Source organism: Agelaius phoeniceus, chromosome 10, assembly GCF_051311805.1.
Source record: "Agelaius phoeniceus isolate bAgePho1 chromosome 10, bAgePho1.hap1, whole genome shotgun sequence".
Lineage (NCBI taxonomy): Eukaryota > Metazoa > Chordata > Aves > Passeriformes > Icteridae > Agelaius > Agelaius phoeniceus.
In genome coordinates this window covers 2,923,120-2,938,945 of record NC_135274.1, presented here as the reverse complement: position 1 = coordinate 2,938,945, position 15,826 = coordinate 2,923,120, and the positions used below count along the sequence as shown (strand labels likewise).

Genomic DNA, 15,826 nt, shown 5'->3' with positions numbered 1-15,826 from the left:
AGGCTGGTGGTGTGTACAGTGTACTGTTCTCTGCTAACACAGCTCTCCAGCCCTGCAGAGCTTTGCTGGCATGGAGATGGTGCTGGGAAGAGCAGCACAGCGCCAGAGAGCAGGCACCTGGCTGGCAGCAAGGGCACCACAGGGGCAACTGTAGCACCTGCTCAGGCATGTGTGGGTAACTACAGAATCATAGAATCACTGAGGTTGGAAGAGACTTTTCAGATCATCCAGTCCAACTGTCCACCCAGCACTGCTCCTGTACCCCTAAGCCACTAAACCACATCACCCAGCACCAGGTCCAGATATCTGTTGAGCACCTCCAGGATGGGGACTCCATCACCTCCCTGGCAACCTGTTTTGATGCCTAACCCCCTGAACAGGGAAAAACATGTTTTAATATTTAATCTGATTCTCCTGCCTCAGCTTAAAACCATTTCCTCTGGTCCTCTCACTGCAGACATGGCAGAGGAGGCTGGCCCCATCTCACTACAGCCTCCTGCCAGGGAGTTGTACAGAGCAAGGAGGTCCCTGCTGAGCTCCTGGAGACTGAACAGCCCTGGCTCCCTCAGCCACTCCTCATCAGAGAAGTGTTCTAAACCTCTCTAAACCTTGGTGCCCTTCTCTGGACATGCTCCAGCACCTCAATGTCCTTTTTAAAGTGAGGGGCCCAAAACTGCACGCAGAACTCGGGGTGTGGCTTCACCCATGCCAAGTACAGGAGATGATCACTCCCCTGGTCCTGCTGGCTAAACTATTCTTGATACAGATACAGGGAAGAGACCTGAAGGAGCTGGTGGGGTGGGAATCTGGTCACCCAGCAGCCCTTTGCTGGAGCAGCCCAGTGGTGAGGTGAGGTGAGGTGAGGTAAGGTAGGGTAGGGTGGGGTGAAGTGAGGTGGGGCAGGGCAGAGGAGCCTGGGGAGGGAAGGTGCTGAGGTGTGGCAAGGTGATGTGGACCCACACATGGAGCAAGGCAATGCTGAGGCAGCAGCTCCAGCCTCCACCTCACCTCCTGGGCTGCTGCAGGCTAGGAAGAAACAAGCTCTGCCTATTCCATAAGGCTTCTAGAGGGCAGTTCAATAAATCAGCCCTGCAGAGAGTCCCTGATAAATCAGAGGGCTGGGCAATCACCAGCTTTGTGAGGCTTAAAACAGGAAAGTGCTGGATTCTGCACCTGGGATGGGACAACCCCAATGTATATACTTGTACCTACAAACTGGGGAACAAGACCCTGGAAAGCAGTGTCACAGAAAGGGACCTGGGGCTCATTGTCAGTGGCAAGTTGAATATGAATCAGCAGTGCCCTGGCAACCACGGAGGGCCAACTGTGTCCTGGGGGTCAGCAGGCAGAGCATCACCATTGGTGCGGATTGTTCTGGTCTGCTCTGCTCAGAGACTGCCTCACCTCGAGTCCTGAGGGGTTTTGGGCACCACAATATTAAAATGATATTAAGCTACTCCAGAGTGTCCACAGGAGGGCCACAAGGATGGAGAAGAGCCTTGAGAAGCCATATGAGAAGAGGCTGAGGACACTTGGTCTGTTCAGCCTGGAGGAGACCTCATGGCAACTTCCTCGTGAGGGGAAGAGGACGGGCAGGCACTGAGTGGTGACTGGTGACAGGACCCGAGGGAATGGCCTGAAATTGTGTCAGGGCAGGTTTAGGTTGGCTATTAGAGAGAAAGGTTCTTCATTCAGAGGGTGGCTGGGCACTGGAATAGGCTCCCCAAGGAAGTGGCCACATAACCACGCCTGACAGAGTTCAAGGAGCGTTCGTTTGGACAACACTCAGGGGTACACGGTGGGATTCTTAGGGATGGTCCTGTGCGGAGCCAGCAGTTAGACTCGATGATCCTTGTGGGTCCCGTCCAACACAGCATACTTGATTCTGTGAAACCTCGGCACCCCCGGCCTCACGGGCTAGCCCTGCCCACCAAGGGGGCCGCGGCGGTGAAGGCGCTGCCACGCTCATCATGGCGGCGGAGCAGGCACCACCCACCCGACATGGCGGCCCCGAGGAGGCTCCGACCCGGCGGCGCTGCCCGCCGAGCCCCGGCGGCGGCACCGGGAGCTGTACGAGCACCCATCCACCTGCCGTGCGGAGCGGCCCAGAAGCCGCGGGGAGCCGCGCCCGCCCTTTGCCATGCGGTGACCGAGCGGCTCGCCCGCCATCGGCGGGAAGATGTCGCCCGGTTGCCCCGGAAGCGCTCGGGCAGGCGCCAACATGGCGTGGCGGTGCTGGGCCCGCGCCGGGGGTCCGCGCCCGCACAGGTGCCGCCGGCACGGCAAGGGACAGGGAGGGTCAGGGAGGGCACAGGCGGCTGGGGCGGGCGGTGCTGACGGTTCCCATGTTTCCCCCGCAGGCTGGCGCTGCTGCTGCTGCAGCCGCGGCGGGGTTTCCGCCGGGCGCGGCCGCGGCCCGAGGAGCCCCCGGCAGCCGCCGCCGAGGCGCGGCCCGGCCCGCCGCTGCCCCGCCGCAGCCTCTGCCCGCCGTCACCCACCGCCGCCGCCGGCCGCCCCTCGCCGCGCCGCCTGGTGAAGCCGCTCCTGTTCGCCGTAGGGGTAAGTGGCTCCTGGGCCGGGTGCTGTGCACGGCTGGGGAGAGCGGGTCGGTAAGGAGCATATTCCATCTGTCTCAGGGGAATGCTTCCCCCCTGGGCTTCGCTTCTCAGTCCCTCAAAGTTAACGCAAGATTCTTGGCCAAATACTGTAGCGTTATAATGAGCTAATACAAAGTAACTTCAGCTAAATGAGTGGAAATACCGTAAAGGTATCCCAGTTTCATTCCATTTCGGTGAACTTAGTAATTTCATTGACCAGTTTTCTTTGTGAGCGTTTTTGATAAAGCATCATCTCATGACACTGAACATCCAGTAAACCTGAGGAAATGGCCTGAAGATGCACAAGGAGAGATTTAGATTAGATGTTAGGGGGAAAAAAAAAACCAACAAAACAACAGAAGGGGTCGCAAAGCTTTGAAACAGGCTGCCGAGAGCAGTGGTGGAGTCCCCATCCCTGAAAGTGTTTAAAAAACACGTGGATGTACTCGAGGACATGGTGAACTCAGTGGTGGTGCTGACATTTGGACTCATGCTCTTCAAGGTGTTTTCCAGCCTTAAGGGCCGTGCCGTGCTGTGAGTCCCGTGGTGCCGCAGGTCCCGTTGCCGTGCTGGGGGTGCGGCATTGCCCGGGGTGCCCCGGCCGGGCCTGGGGCGGGCACTGAGCCTTGTCCGGTATCCCCAGTTCACAGGCTCGGCCTTCGGCTCCGCCGCCATCTGGCAGTATGAGTCGCTCAAGTCGCGCGTCCAGACCTACTTTGAGGAGGCTCGAGCGGACTGGATGGATAAAATGCGGCCGCAGAAGAGAGGCGACTTCAGAAAGCAGGTACGCAGAGCCGGGATGCTCGCACAGGGGTGGAGCCCTGCAAGGCACAGCTTCTGCTCTCCTCCGGTGTGAGCATCGTTTGTACAACACGTACTTGTCCTGGCTTTTCTGATTTGGAACTTGCAGAAATATTGGCTTCTCAAAAAATTACAGTGGATAAGTTGATGTGCAAGGAAAACTGATAGAATTAGTTCTAGAAAACTGTAACTCAATATCACTGTGAAGGTTATAGTGGAAAAATGGAGAAAAATACCATCTTCACTCAGAACTGCAGGAAGGAGAGGTCAGTAGTAGGAATTTGTTCATCTAAACTAGGTACCGTTTGCTTTTCCACCATAAAAAAACCCCCCAACAAATGTTCTTGCTTCATCTTAAGTGCTCTCAAAATTGAACATGAATTCTCAGAGGACAGAACTAGATTAAATTCTCAGTCTTATGCTTAAGACTTTTCAGTTCTCTGCCTTCTGAAATGCATATTTTCAGCCTCTAAACCCTTAAAAATACAAGGTTTTAGAGGGCTTTTTTACTTTAAGAGCTGACATTTCCACACAAGTACTTTTAAGTTTGGGCAGCAAGAACAAAATAAGTGCTGCAAGATTTGTCATAAATTTAGTTGGCATCCCAAAAATATCAGTCATTTATACTGATATTTATACTTTATCAGTATAAATATGATTTATACTGATAAAGTATACTTAATTAAAAGTATACTTTTAATTAAGTATACTTTAACCTAACCTAAACATTCATGTATGTTTGCATTTGTTTCAAGGTTACTACTGGCTTGTGATAGGCCAGGCTTGGTACTCGTTCAGGTCTCCTGGTCTAAGGGAAGTAGGGCTGAGCATGGAGCTGGAGAGGCTCGGGGTCCTGGGACACACAGGAGCTGATTTTCTGATGTGCATGGTGCACACCAGCACTGCTGTGGAAATGGGCATGTGGGATAACCCTGGTGGGCACCAGAGCTCCATGGGGCTCCTTGCTCATGGCCCCCACAAACCCCCAGTGGGCTGGGAGAAGAAGAAAAGCAAGAAAACTTTTGGGGGTAAAGATAAAACAATCACCAAAAAATTGTTTAGTAAGTATGAGAAGAGAGAAGAAAACAAGTGATGCATAGGTAGTCACTCACAATCTCCTGTGGAAAGACCAGTGCCCAACCAGTTCACGAGAAAAATATGTTAAAGCTCCTGAAATCCCCTCTTTTGGGGGGATGCCATTATTTGGTAGGAATATCTCTGGTTAGTTCAGATCACCTGCTTGGTTGTGTCCCCTTCCAACTTGTTGCAACCTGCAGCTGCAGAGTGAGAAATGCAGAAGATCTTGATGTTATGCAAATGTTGTGCTGATGATGTTCTACATTCACCAGAATGTAGAACATTAGTGTGTTCCCAGTACTGTCTTGGTCAAAAATCCAAAACACAGAGCCATGTATAAGCTGCTAGAAAGAAAATTACCTTTATCCCAGCAGACTTTCAAGCTTGGTGTATATGAACTGCAGGGGAGATTATGATCAGCACTTAATATTTTAAAATAATTATGTCTTTACACTTTTGTTTTCCTTCAAAATCTGAAGGGGAAGATCTGATGATTAGCTATCCAAAAAAGAAAACTAAACTGCACTGTTGTTAATAGGCTTAAACTCCCAATCCCCATCTTCAACGGGTAAGTTCTATTTCTAAGAGTTCAGGATTCCCCCGTTGTTTCTGAGGGCATATAATCCTTGTATTTTAGAAAAATCATATCTGTTCTGTGTTCTTATACTGGAGACTATCCTCTGCCAGATAATTAAACAAAAAATGCAATGAAGTTGTTACTTTGATATCAAACAGTGAATACTTTCTTTTGTCCATCATTACATCCCCTGCCTCCAACCTGCAGATAATTTTTATGACATTGTCCCCATCAATATGGTTGGAAGGTTATCGAGGTAGCAACAAAATATATGTCCAAAATGATTACAAAAGCTGAGGAAGGGAAAGGGGGGTGCAATTTGTCTGTGGGCTGACTGCACTCAAAATAAACTTTTTCAGGGGTTTTAAACTTGGAGGAGGGCTGGGTGAACTGGACGCAAGGGGGAATGGATTCCACATCTTGTGAGCCACCTCTGCAAAAGTGATCCTGGCACAAAAGTGGAATCACTCAAAGGTGGGTGGTGTGATGTTAGACAGCATTAGGGTGAGGCTTAGTCGAGGCAGGATTTATGCTAACTTTGGCTAATCTGCTAAAGTCAGCATTATGGGCTAGATCTTTGTTTAATGCAAGCAGGGTAAACCCACTGGAGTTGTGCAGAAGGATATAACCCCATTCTTTTTGGAGCACCTCTTCATCCATATCGGGGTATTTCATGAAAAGGAGGGTAGATAGCTGTTCTTCAGTAAGGAAATGTCAACTTGAAAAGCTAAAGCAATCAGAAGTAAAAAAAATTGAAACCAATTTACATCACAGATTTCAAACAAACGCTTTCCATTCTTAAAAATGTATAAGCTTTACCTGGCTGTTTTTGAAATTGCAAGTGCTTCATGGTGGTATTGATGGACCACAATTCTGTTCCAGGTTAACAGCTGGTGGAATAGCCTGACTGAGGGTCAGCGGACTGTGACAGGTTTGTGTTAGCTTACAAGTATTAGACATTCACAGGAAGAGAAATATGGCAAACAGGTACAGTATATTAAAACAGATGGCTTTCATACCTTGTTTAGGTTGTTGGGCACAAAGCATGTGGAAATTTACACCTGCACATACACTATTTCTGCTACCACTCCTTCTCACAAACTATTTTTTGTATGCCTTAAAAAAGTCTCTGTGTGAGAGAGTGTGGAGGATTAAGTAGAATCCTCCCCCAGCAATATTTTGCTCACGAATTATGAAAAACAGCAAATGCTTTTAGAAGAAATAGGTGGATATATTCCACTGAAATGTGGGAATTAAAATTCCCTAATAGTTACATATTTGCAGTATGACATATGAAAAGTAGCAAAAAATTAGCCTTTGAGCCTTCCTTTGGTTATAATGTAGTTTTGATTGGTTAGCCTAATGCCAAATTCCTGAGATAAATGTAATGTGTGAAACAGAATTGATGAGAGCTTGATTCAAATCCAATAGCTGAGCCCTATCTCCTGCTATATATTCTACATTAACCTGCTAATACTGAATCTGTATTAGCAGGTTGTTAGTGTAAGGTTACTTAAATGCCATTTAAGTTGTTTCACCTTTCATGTTTCCAGGTATTATAAAACATTTTAAGTACCTAAATGTTTGGACAGAAATAGAGAAGGCACTTTAAACAAGAAATAATACATTTTCATTATGTTTCCAATAATTTACACTCCTATTCAAAGTAAAGTAAGATAGCAATAACATCTGTGAAGTAAAAAGCTGTGTGTTTGCTGTCTCCCAAAGGTCACAAAGCCAATTCAACTTTGCAGTTTTCTTAAAGCCAAGCCCCCTCCAGAAATGGACAGGATATGTACTGTGTATTTGTATGGTTCCCCCAGTGTTCTCCTCTTGTGCAGTTAAATGCAACTGTGCAGTAGATCAGTGGCATTTGGAAATAAATAGCAAGAGGGGCAGGAAATGGGACCTCTTAGCTGGCTCCTTTTTCATTGATTCTGCAATAGAATATAGCAGTTTGAAACTATAGCTTGAACCTTCCCAGCACAGATCTTTGGGGACTGTTGGATTCATTACACTGTGTGTTAGGACAGTTGCAATTATAGTGGAAGTCTGAAAGACTTCCACTATATAAATGTAGCTTTCAATGTTTTTCATTGCTTTTTCTAAACTGTGTACAAAGTAAGAAGTGGATATTGCTTTTAATGGAATTGTGAAGAAAAAGGAGAATTCTACAAGCTGTCTTTTTAAATACTTGCTTTCAGTAAGCATTATGGTGTATTACATTGGTAATTTGCTTTTATACTTTCTTTTCCCCTCTTGATAGGTATCATAGCTGCAAATGTCTTTGTGTTCTGTTTGTGGAGACTGCCTGGCATGCGACGGTTTATGTTTACATATTTCACCTCCAATCCATCCTCCAGTAAGTGAACAATAATTTGGGTGCCTTTCCTACACAGAGATGTAACAGAACCTCTGATGATACTGCAGAAGGCTCAGGTGGCACGTGGCTTACTGAGAGCTCCATCACCCACAAGCAATCTCAGTCCTGCTCAAACACATTATTCCATCTAGGCAGGAAATGGTTTGAGGGGAACAATGTTAGGAGTAATGATCTGATTTTTTAAAACAAGCACAACTGGTGCTTTTCTAAATATTGTAACATCAGAACTGTTGCCTGCTCTCTGGCCTTTTCCTGCATGCAGTGGGATGCAGCTCCTGCCTGAATAAAGGTGAGAGGTGCTTCTCCCAGTGACATCAGCCAAACTGTTTTCTTGGACTGAGTGCAAATCAAGCCACTCAGTGAAGGAGGAAAATAAGCTGTACTACATAATGCCATTCATAAACTAGACTCAAATGTGATTATTTCCCCCCTTTAATGTTCTGTGGGATGCAGACAGAACCATCATCAGTCATGTGCATGCATGCTTTCATCAGTAGACAAGGATTAGTCTGTAGGTTGTGTACAGAGTCCTTGCTTCAAAGCTGTGCTTTCAGTCACATTAGGAAAACCCAAACAAACCCAAGAACCAACTTGGCTTTCACTGTGTGTGAAATGTGCTGAAGATATTAACCTAGGAAAAAAAATTAGTAATATTTAATGGCAGAAAAATGGAGTTTCATTTCTACAGCAGAGAAAAGAATTAAAAGGACAAGGAGACAAACATGTTTGGAAGGTACTTCCTGCTACATCTTAATTTCTGCTGAAAAGGTGGAAACTCAGCCAGTTCCCCCACACACTCCAAAGCTAAAGATATCTGCTACCCAGATCTGAGTATGTCACCCCAAACACTCCTGTTTTAAATAATGTTGACCTTCAAACCTGCTAATTGGCTTGTTTGCATTTTCAAGGCTGCTGTTTCAGTGAGGAGAGCTGGTAGCTTTTTCAAAGAGGAAAACTGTTTTGTCTCTGAGTTCATCTTTGTTGCAAATTCATTTCACATGGCTGCTCATATATTAAAAATCCTTCACCATATATATAAATAAATGAAACACCTTTTTTCTTTTTCAAAGCATAGGACATAGGTCATAATGTTTTCTATGAAACAATCCCCAATAGGTAACTAAGATTATTATTACAACTTGCAGATCTTTGGGGTATATGTTCTTCCTTTGCAAAAGGCATTGCTTGGAATTTGAAATTTGTTCCATTGCTGGGTTTACTTCCTAGCTTGTATTTGAGATTCTAGGCATAATTATCCTATAGTGTCTCTTGATAGATTTCTAGTCTACATGATGTGTAAGTTGAAGCAAATTAAATGACTTCATGTGCATTGCTTTTCTCTTTTGTAGGAGCCCTGTGTTCTCCCATGCTGCTCTCTACGTTTAGTCACTTCTCTCTCTTCCACATGGCAGCAAATATGTATGTTCTATGGAGCTTTTCCAGCAGCATTGTCTCTCTTCTGGGATGTGAGCAGTTCATTGCAGTGTATCTTTCTGCTGGTAATGTTAAATATATATATTTGCAACACTTAAAAAATATAAATATGTATTCATACAAGTAAAATGTGTGCTTGGTTAATAGATATATGATGACAGATGGCCATTGTTCAGTCCCACACATTGCTTTATACTAAAGGCAGTACTACTTTGCTGTCATACAGATTTTTGGTGGGTTTAAGATACTGGGCTTTGAAATATAAAACTGTATCTGGTTTTAATTCCTGCTTTACTACCTAAATAAAACAGCTGTTAATACAGTCTCTTGGAATTTTTGTGACAAGAGATGACAGTTAATTTTACTTTCTGATGCTGGTCTGATTACTGCCATGATTTCTAGTAGTAATTTCTCTTTCTCAGGGGTTATCTCCACTTTTGTCAGTTACGTCGCTAAAATGGCCACGGGAAGGTTTGAACCATCCCTTGGAGCTGTAAGTATCTTGGAATATGAGAGACTGATCATGATCTTTGAAGCCAATTTGAAAGCCTGCTCTATTCTTTCACTCTTTAAAAGCCAAGAGTCCATTTGGGGTAATGGAAACTAGAGAGGTTTATCACAATCAAGTAACCAGGTACAAACTGGTTCTCCTGAACTGGTTCTCCTGTGCCACAACTTGCCTGTTTTTCAGATATGTTCCCTCTGCTGCAGCTCTGCCCAGAACTAACACCACTTAGTGCTGAGGGTTGTAAGTGAGTCCTGAACAGCAGGAGCTCTTGTCCCTGAGCAGATCAGTTATGTAACTTTTATTGCAAAAATGGTATTTCGTAATTGTGTAGCAGTCTTCTCTAATTAAAAATAGAATACTTTGGAAAGAGATAATGTAATCAGACAATCAAACTCAGCATGTGATCCCAGTGGAAGTTGTAGGGCATGCTGTGCAGGAAGGGCAGCACTCCTGCCAAAAATCTCACACGATGAACAATATGAGGCAGGCTGAGGAGCTTCTGTAGCTGCCAGTTCTTTCCAAGTGTTTTTAGTAGTAGAATAGAAGTGTTTTAAAACACTTACCTTACATTTGAGGTTAACCTAGGCATTTGCCAGGTTTTAAAGGCTTAACTTACTAAACTGAATAATTTTGATAAAAGCCCAAAGTAAGATTCTCATTATTCTGTTAGAATGAAAAAAACTCTTTAGCTGTGCTGAAGTTAGAACTTCTGCAAATGCTGTATGTGTATTGTCCCTTTGTCTTATGAATGAATTATATCTGGAGCAAATTACTTTCCCTTAGTCTTACTGATCTGAACTTACTGAAATTACCACACATTGCATTGGTTTACTGCATTCAGAGCTTTTCCATTGAGATTATTTCAGGGATACAAAACCCCATGGTCAATCTAGTACAGTCCAGGGAATTACTTGTTTCATTGACTAAAGGTTTTTGTTCCTGTCCATCTCTTATTTTTATTGGTTTTTTACAAGCTTCAGAATGATTTTGCTTCATCAGATGTGTCTATGCTTGATTAATAAATTTTAGATTTCTAGGGTTTACTTGGGAAACAGAACATTTCCAGAAATCATCATCTTAAATTTAGGAGTGGGTGTTTCTTAATTATGTTAGAGGATTTGAAGGATGTTTTTCACCAGTATTTAAAATTCCAGATATTGAAATAAATAGTGGTGTGTTGTTTTATTTTTATTTGGAACTTTTCTGTGGTGACAAAAGATGACATACTTTGAGTTTTACCACAGGGCTGCATTTGAAAATAAAAGCTAAAAGGAAAACAGGTTCACATGAAGAAAAATATATTATCCCTTATGTAACATCTTAGCTTGCTTTGATGTATTTTCCTGTGTTTCCAGTCAGGAGCTATAATGACTGTCCTTGCAGCCGTGTGTACGAAGATGCCAGAGGCAAAACTGGCCATCATACTTCTTCCAATGTTCACATTTACAGCAGGAAGTGTAAGTGCCTTTGAACTTCAAAGAAATGCTACTCTTAAAACATTTTCCCCCTGCCGCTTCAGTATCTGACCATGTGTCCTCTTCCTCTGCTGTTAAATTTATTTTAACAAGAAGAGGGGTCATAGAAGTCACAGGGATCAATTCAGAATTGGTGCAGCCTAGCAGAGTCATTACAGCAGAGTGTGGTGAATTCAGAATTATCCTAAATTCCATCCTCCATGGGTCTGTTTCAGATCTAATCCCAAGAAGTGAAAGAAGCTGGGAGGGAGTCAGGTTCACCTGTCTGAGGAACCTACATACACCCTACATACACATCCTCTTCTTTCTGATGGGTGATGTTTTTATAGCAGCACTTGAAACAGGCTGCTGTAAAACTGGTATGTGGTCTTTAAATTAAAAATTATCAAGATGGGAAACACAGAATTTTGCTTCTTGAGATTATATTCCGGCCCTGGAGGAACATTTGCCTTCTCATATCATCTTTTGATACTTTCAGGAACACATTTGGAATTAGAAGTAGGCTACTAAGACTTGTCTTTGTGTGTAGTACTAGGACTCCTATTTTTTCTGTTTCATGAAGTTGTTTTATGCACATCCACTGCCACATTTAAGAAAAGCTTCTCATGTATATCTCAACTTGCTTTAATAAGTTAATCATGTTTGGACCACTACTTAAAGGTGTTTTAAAAAAACTGCTTAAAGCAGTTAAGCCAGGTCATTCCAAGATCATGAGATTTAATACTCTTTGTAAGTGAAGCTTATAGATTTGAACAAACATTCTTAGATGTAGCTTTCATGTTTTTCTTGCACTTCTGCTTGGGCTGACCTGGGGTTTTTTGCATGCTACCCTTTAACTGCATCTTTCTTTAAAGGGTGGCCAGGGTGGAAATATAGGCAGAGCCACAGAGAGCACTGCCATGAGCAAGTGCTCACTGCAAAACAAGATTAATATCAGCTATTGCAGTAGAAGCATTGGAATGATTTTGGCCCAACTACAAAATTGTATAATTGTTTATCTAAACTTTACAGAGTTCTTTAATCTGCCTTACCTGTACTGTGATGAGCTTTCAAATGAAACAAGCCAGTGTAGCAATGGAGCTTCTATTCTAACCCTTAGGCTTAAGGAAAGAAATCCTGCCTAAAGTACCATTTCATCACTGCATTAAATCTGTCAGTCTTTATGAAATGAGGCATTTAGTAAAATGTTGTCTGTGGACAGTTATGGTGCCTTGTGTCTCCTGAAGATGGTACACCAGCAGCTCATGCTGCTCTGCTGTGGAGTTGTTCACTGCAATCCTGATTTTCTGCCTTCCAACAGATGTTCATATCAGATAAGATAACAGGAATGCTGCCCCCTGTGTTCCATCCACTAGAGAGTTATGTTCAGGAGCACAGATGCACATAAATCTAAGCTACATCAGAATTAGAGAATGAGAATATTGCAATTACATATTTTGTGGTGTCTTTTATAGCATGTACTCTTTCAAGTAATTTTTGTTTCCTCCTGACCTTAGTTTGGAATGTATTTGTAGCTTTAGAAATGAAGATTGGAAGAGACTGAGTGTTCAAAAAGGACACATTCCCACCCTGCATTATTCTGTAGCTGCTCACATCTGTATTTTGACAGCACAATACAGTTGGAGACTGAGTCTCTTGTTTTAAAACAACTTTTTTACAGTAATTTCTTTGATATAAAATCTATAGGATGTTTTTGATTCCAAATTTTTGCTCTGTGCTAGAATAGAAAACTGTTATCATTGGCCATTTTGTGCTGTGACTGATCCTGTCCATTCCATGTTCTCTCATTTCTAGGCTTTAAAAGCCATAATTGCATTTGACACTGCAGGGCTTGTTTTAGGCTGGAGACTTTTTGACCATGCTGCACACCTTGGGGGAGCTCTCTTTGGAATGTAAGTCTGTATTTACTAACTCTGTTTTGTATTTAATTTAATCCTGTATTTTTCTCTCTTCCTATATTGCTGAAGTGTGGGGTTTTTTTCTGTAAAGTTGTCTTAACTAGCAATGAGTACAACTCACTGTTACCCTTCTAGTGCTGTAAATTTTTGTGGAAAACATTGTTAACTGATGAGTTTAAAGAATTGAACTGAGCTGCCATAGAATCATGGATTAAATGTCAGGTGGCCCTGTAACCTGGGCTGGCTGTTTCTGTCCTGCACTTGCCAGCACATTGAAGAGAGTCACAGGGCAGAAAAGATTCCCAGAAAACACAGAATAGACAAATTAAAATAACTTTAAAGAGCTAAAAAACTGTCTTTGTGTCAGTGTTTTTCCTCTAATTGCGAATATACAGAGAGCTACAGAGTTAATAAAAGCTCTGGCCAGATTCCTTTGAGCAGCCTCTACTGCAGTTTTCTCAGTGTTGCTGTATTGTCTTTGTGGGGACAAATTAGTAAATTAGTTCTTCCTAATTAGTAAGAACTACTAGAAACAAGTTTGTAGGAAACAGTTCTGTATTGTTCCATGTTTGAGCTACGTTGAATTTTTCCCCTTCTACCCAATTGCAGACCTATTGCTAAGTGCATTTTTTAATATTTTATGTAGGCATTTGAAAAGGCTGCCTGAGATTTCACTAGGCCAGACTTAAAGGCAAACCAGCTTGTAGACCAAATAGTTCCCTGTTTCTTGGCTTTGGTGTCAGTAAGCTGTGTGCTGTACAGCCTCCTTTTCTCCCTGTCTCTGGTATCACAAATGCATCTGATGTAGTCTTGCTGATTCAGAACTGCTTTCTGTCCTGATGGGTCTGAATCAGCTTGTTCATTGTGAGGAAGAACAGTCTGCATTGGTAAGGCACATTCACATATTAAAAGAAGATAGCAGTTGCAGTAAAAATGGTCTGGAGTTGGCAAGTTTCTTGCTTTCCTCACCTACGTATTTTTACCTGTTTGTTCTGCTCAGTGATGATTTTGATCACTTCATCCTAAAAGAGAAAGGGCCTTCACTTATTTAGGACCTATGTTGAATGGCCAAAGTATTTTCTATACATTGCCTCGCACTTTAGAAAGCAGCTGTCTGATTTAAAGGGATGGCCAGTTCACTGGCTCCTGGCTCACAGAAAAGTGCTTTTGTTCCTCAGGATTCACGTGTGGAGTTGGGCTTGGGAGAGAACCTTCAACCTATTTCCATGTGGTTGCTTCCCCTCATGCCTCTCCTCCATAACCTCCATTGCTAATCACTTATCTTGATATTCATGTATTAGCATATGTAATTGTCTGTGAATATAAACAAAGCTAGAACACTTTGATAGATTAATCTTTAGGTGCAAATAGAAGAAAATTCATTTTGAATGGAACGTGGTTGTTCTTTATGGGGCAGTTGTATTTATATAGGAGAAGAAAGAACACTTTTTTCCTTGGTCTTGTCAGTAAGGATCAGCACAAGCAACACAACTGTTTTAACAGTCTTTTATATGGAGATATTTTTTATGCCTTTCTAAGTGGAAATCACAACAGCTTGAAATTAAAGGCAGGGAAACCGTTCGTTCTCAGGACTGAGACAAATAAGAACAACAAAGTTAACTGTTTGCAGTCAAGAGAATGAGTGGCTTACTGCTGTTTTCCAAGCATGTTATTGTTTGTGCCTTAGTTTATCTTGTCTCCTACACTGAGTATTTCCTTGCTTTCAGGCTCAGCCTGTTTTCCCTCAGGTGCAGAGGGATGTCACAGTTAACTTTAACTATGGCTTTCTTTCCCAGGTGGTATGTGACTTATGGCCACGAGCTCATATGGAAGAACAGAGAGCCACTGGTGAAAGCTTGGCATGAAATGAGGACAAAGAACACAGGAAAGGGAGGAGGTGGAAGATCTTAACTGATTCTAATCCTAGAGATTCCTTGTACCCAAGTGGTATCTTACTTGAAGACATGGGATTGAATTGGTTTTGAAGGTTTTTTTGCTACTCCACATGAAGCCTCTAAGGAGCTGAAGTTTCTAATGTAACAAAATTATGTTACAAAAATTCATACCCATAGAAAATGAACTCTTTCAAAGGTGGAACAATAAAGGTTTTTATCCTATTGCTTTCTGAAGTAACAGTCTGCATTACCTTTTTAAAGGTGGAATAAAACACGTTTTTCAATTAAGTGACCTAAATCTCTCTTAAAAAATTAAAATGGGATGCAACTGGTTAATACTTAGGAAGATAAACATTTTCAGAACTGAGGAATTGAATGGATCACAGACCCCTAATGTCTGCCAGACAATACAAGGTGCTTTTCTAGAAGGCAAAGTGGGACTCAAATATGGTCAATATGGTGAAGTTCAGTGATTTTTGTTGTTGAAAATATTGGATGAAGTGAGGCAGTGGTCTTGTTTGATTTGAAACTTGAAATACATGAAGCAATACTGGATTGTTTGCCAAGGCTTATGTACTGGTTTGATGGTCCAGCTTTGTCACCTGTGGCTTCTTCAGCTTGTGGTTTTCATTTCTGTTGAGTTCCAGCAAGCTTTTAGATCTTATTAGATTTTACTACAATGATATATCCTTTTCATAATTACATGCAGGGGAAGAATGACATACTGTGTTTTTTGATATTCTACCATAAGTTACACTCCTTTCTGTATTCTTTCACTACATTGATTTGGGGGTGGGGTAGAGGGGTACTCTTTAAGCTGTACTGTATTGTTAGTTTTCTTTAAGGTTTTTCTAAGAACTTTAAACCTGTAACATATGGTTCAGAATCTGCCAGTTTTAGAAAATAAGCAGCTTCAGCAAAAATAGATGAGGTGCCTGAGATCAGCAATGCTGTAAACAGATGTAACTGCTAAAGTAAACCTGAAGGTAGTACCATGACCAGTGTTCCTATTTACAAGTAAAAACTGGATTTGGGGTGTGCTGCTACTCTGTGCCTGTCATGCAGGGATGATACTGAGCCCATTGCCAGAGGCTGAGGAATCTGCCCAGACACAAGCTGGTAGGTTCAAGCCCTTAACTCTTTCCTGTCAGCTGAGTTAGTCCTTCCCCATGGACTGACCT

The 15,826-nt window shown here is 42.8% G+C and overlaps 1 protein-coding gene across 1 annotated transcript; it reads left to right on the top strand.

Annotated features, from left to right (window-relative positions):
- The first annotated feature begins 2,157 nt into the window (after positions 1-2,157).
- On the top strand, positions 2,158-15,217 carry PARL (presenilin associated rhomboid like). The gene is made up of 10 exons (XM_077183629.1): positions 2,158-2,268; positions 2,361-2,559; positions 3,241-3,381; positions 5,935-5,983; positions 7,319-7,414; positions 8,785-8,934; positions 9,292-9,362; positions 10,733-10,834; positions 12,647-12,744; positions 14,547-15,217. Exons 1-10 carry the CDS (start codon positions 2,180-2,182, stop codon positions 14,659-14,661), a joined length of 1,110 nt encoding a protein of 369 aa, XP_077039744.1. The 5' UTR covers positions 2,158-2,179; the 3' UTR covers positions 14,662-15,217.
- Positions 15,218-15,826: the final 609 nt, after the last annotated feature.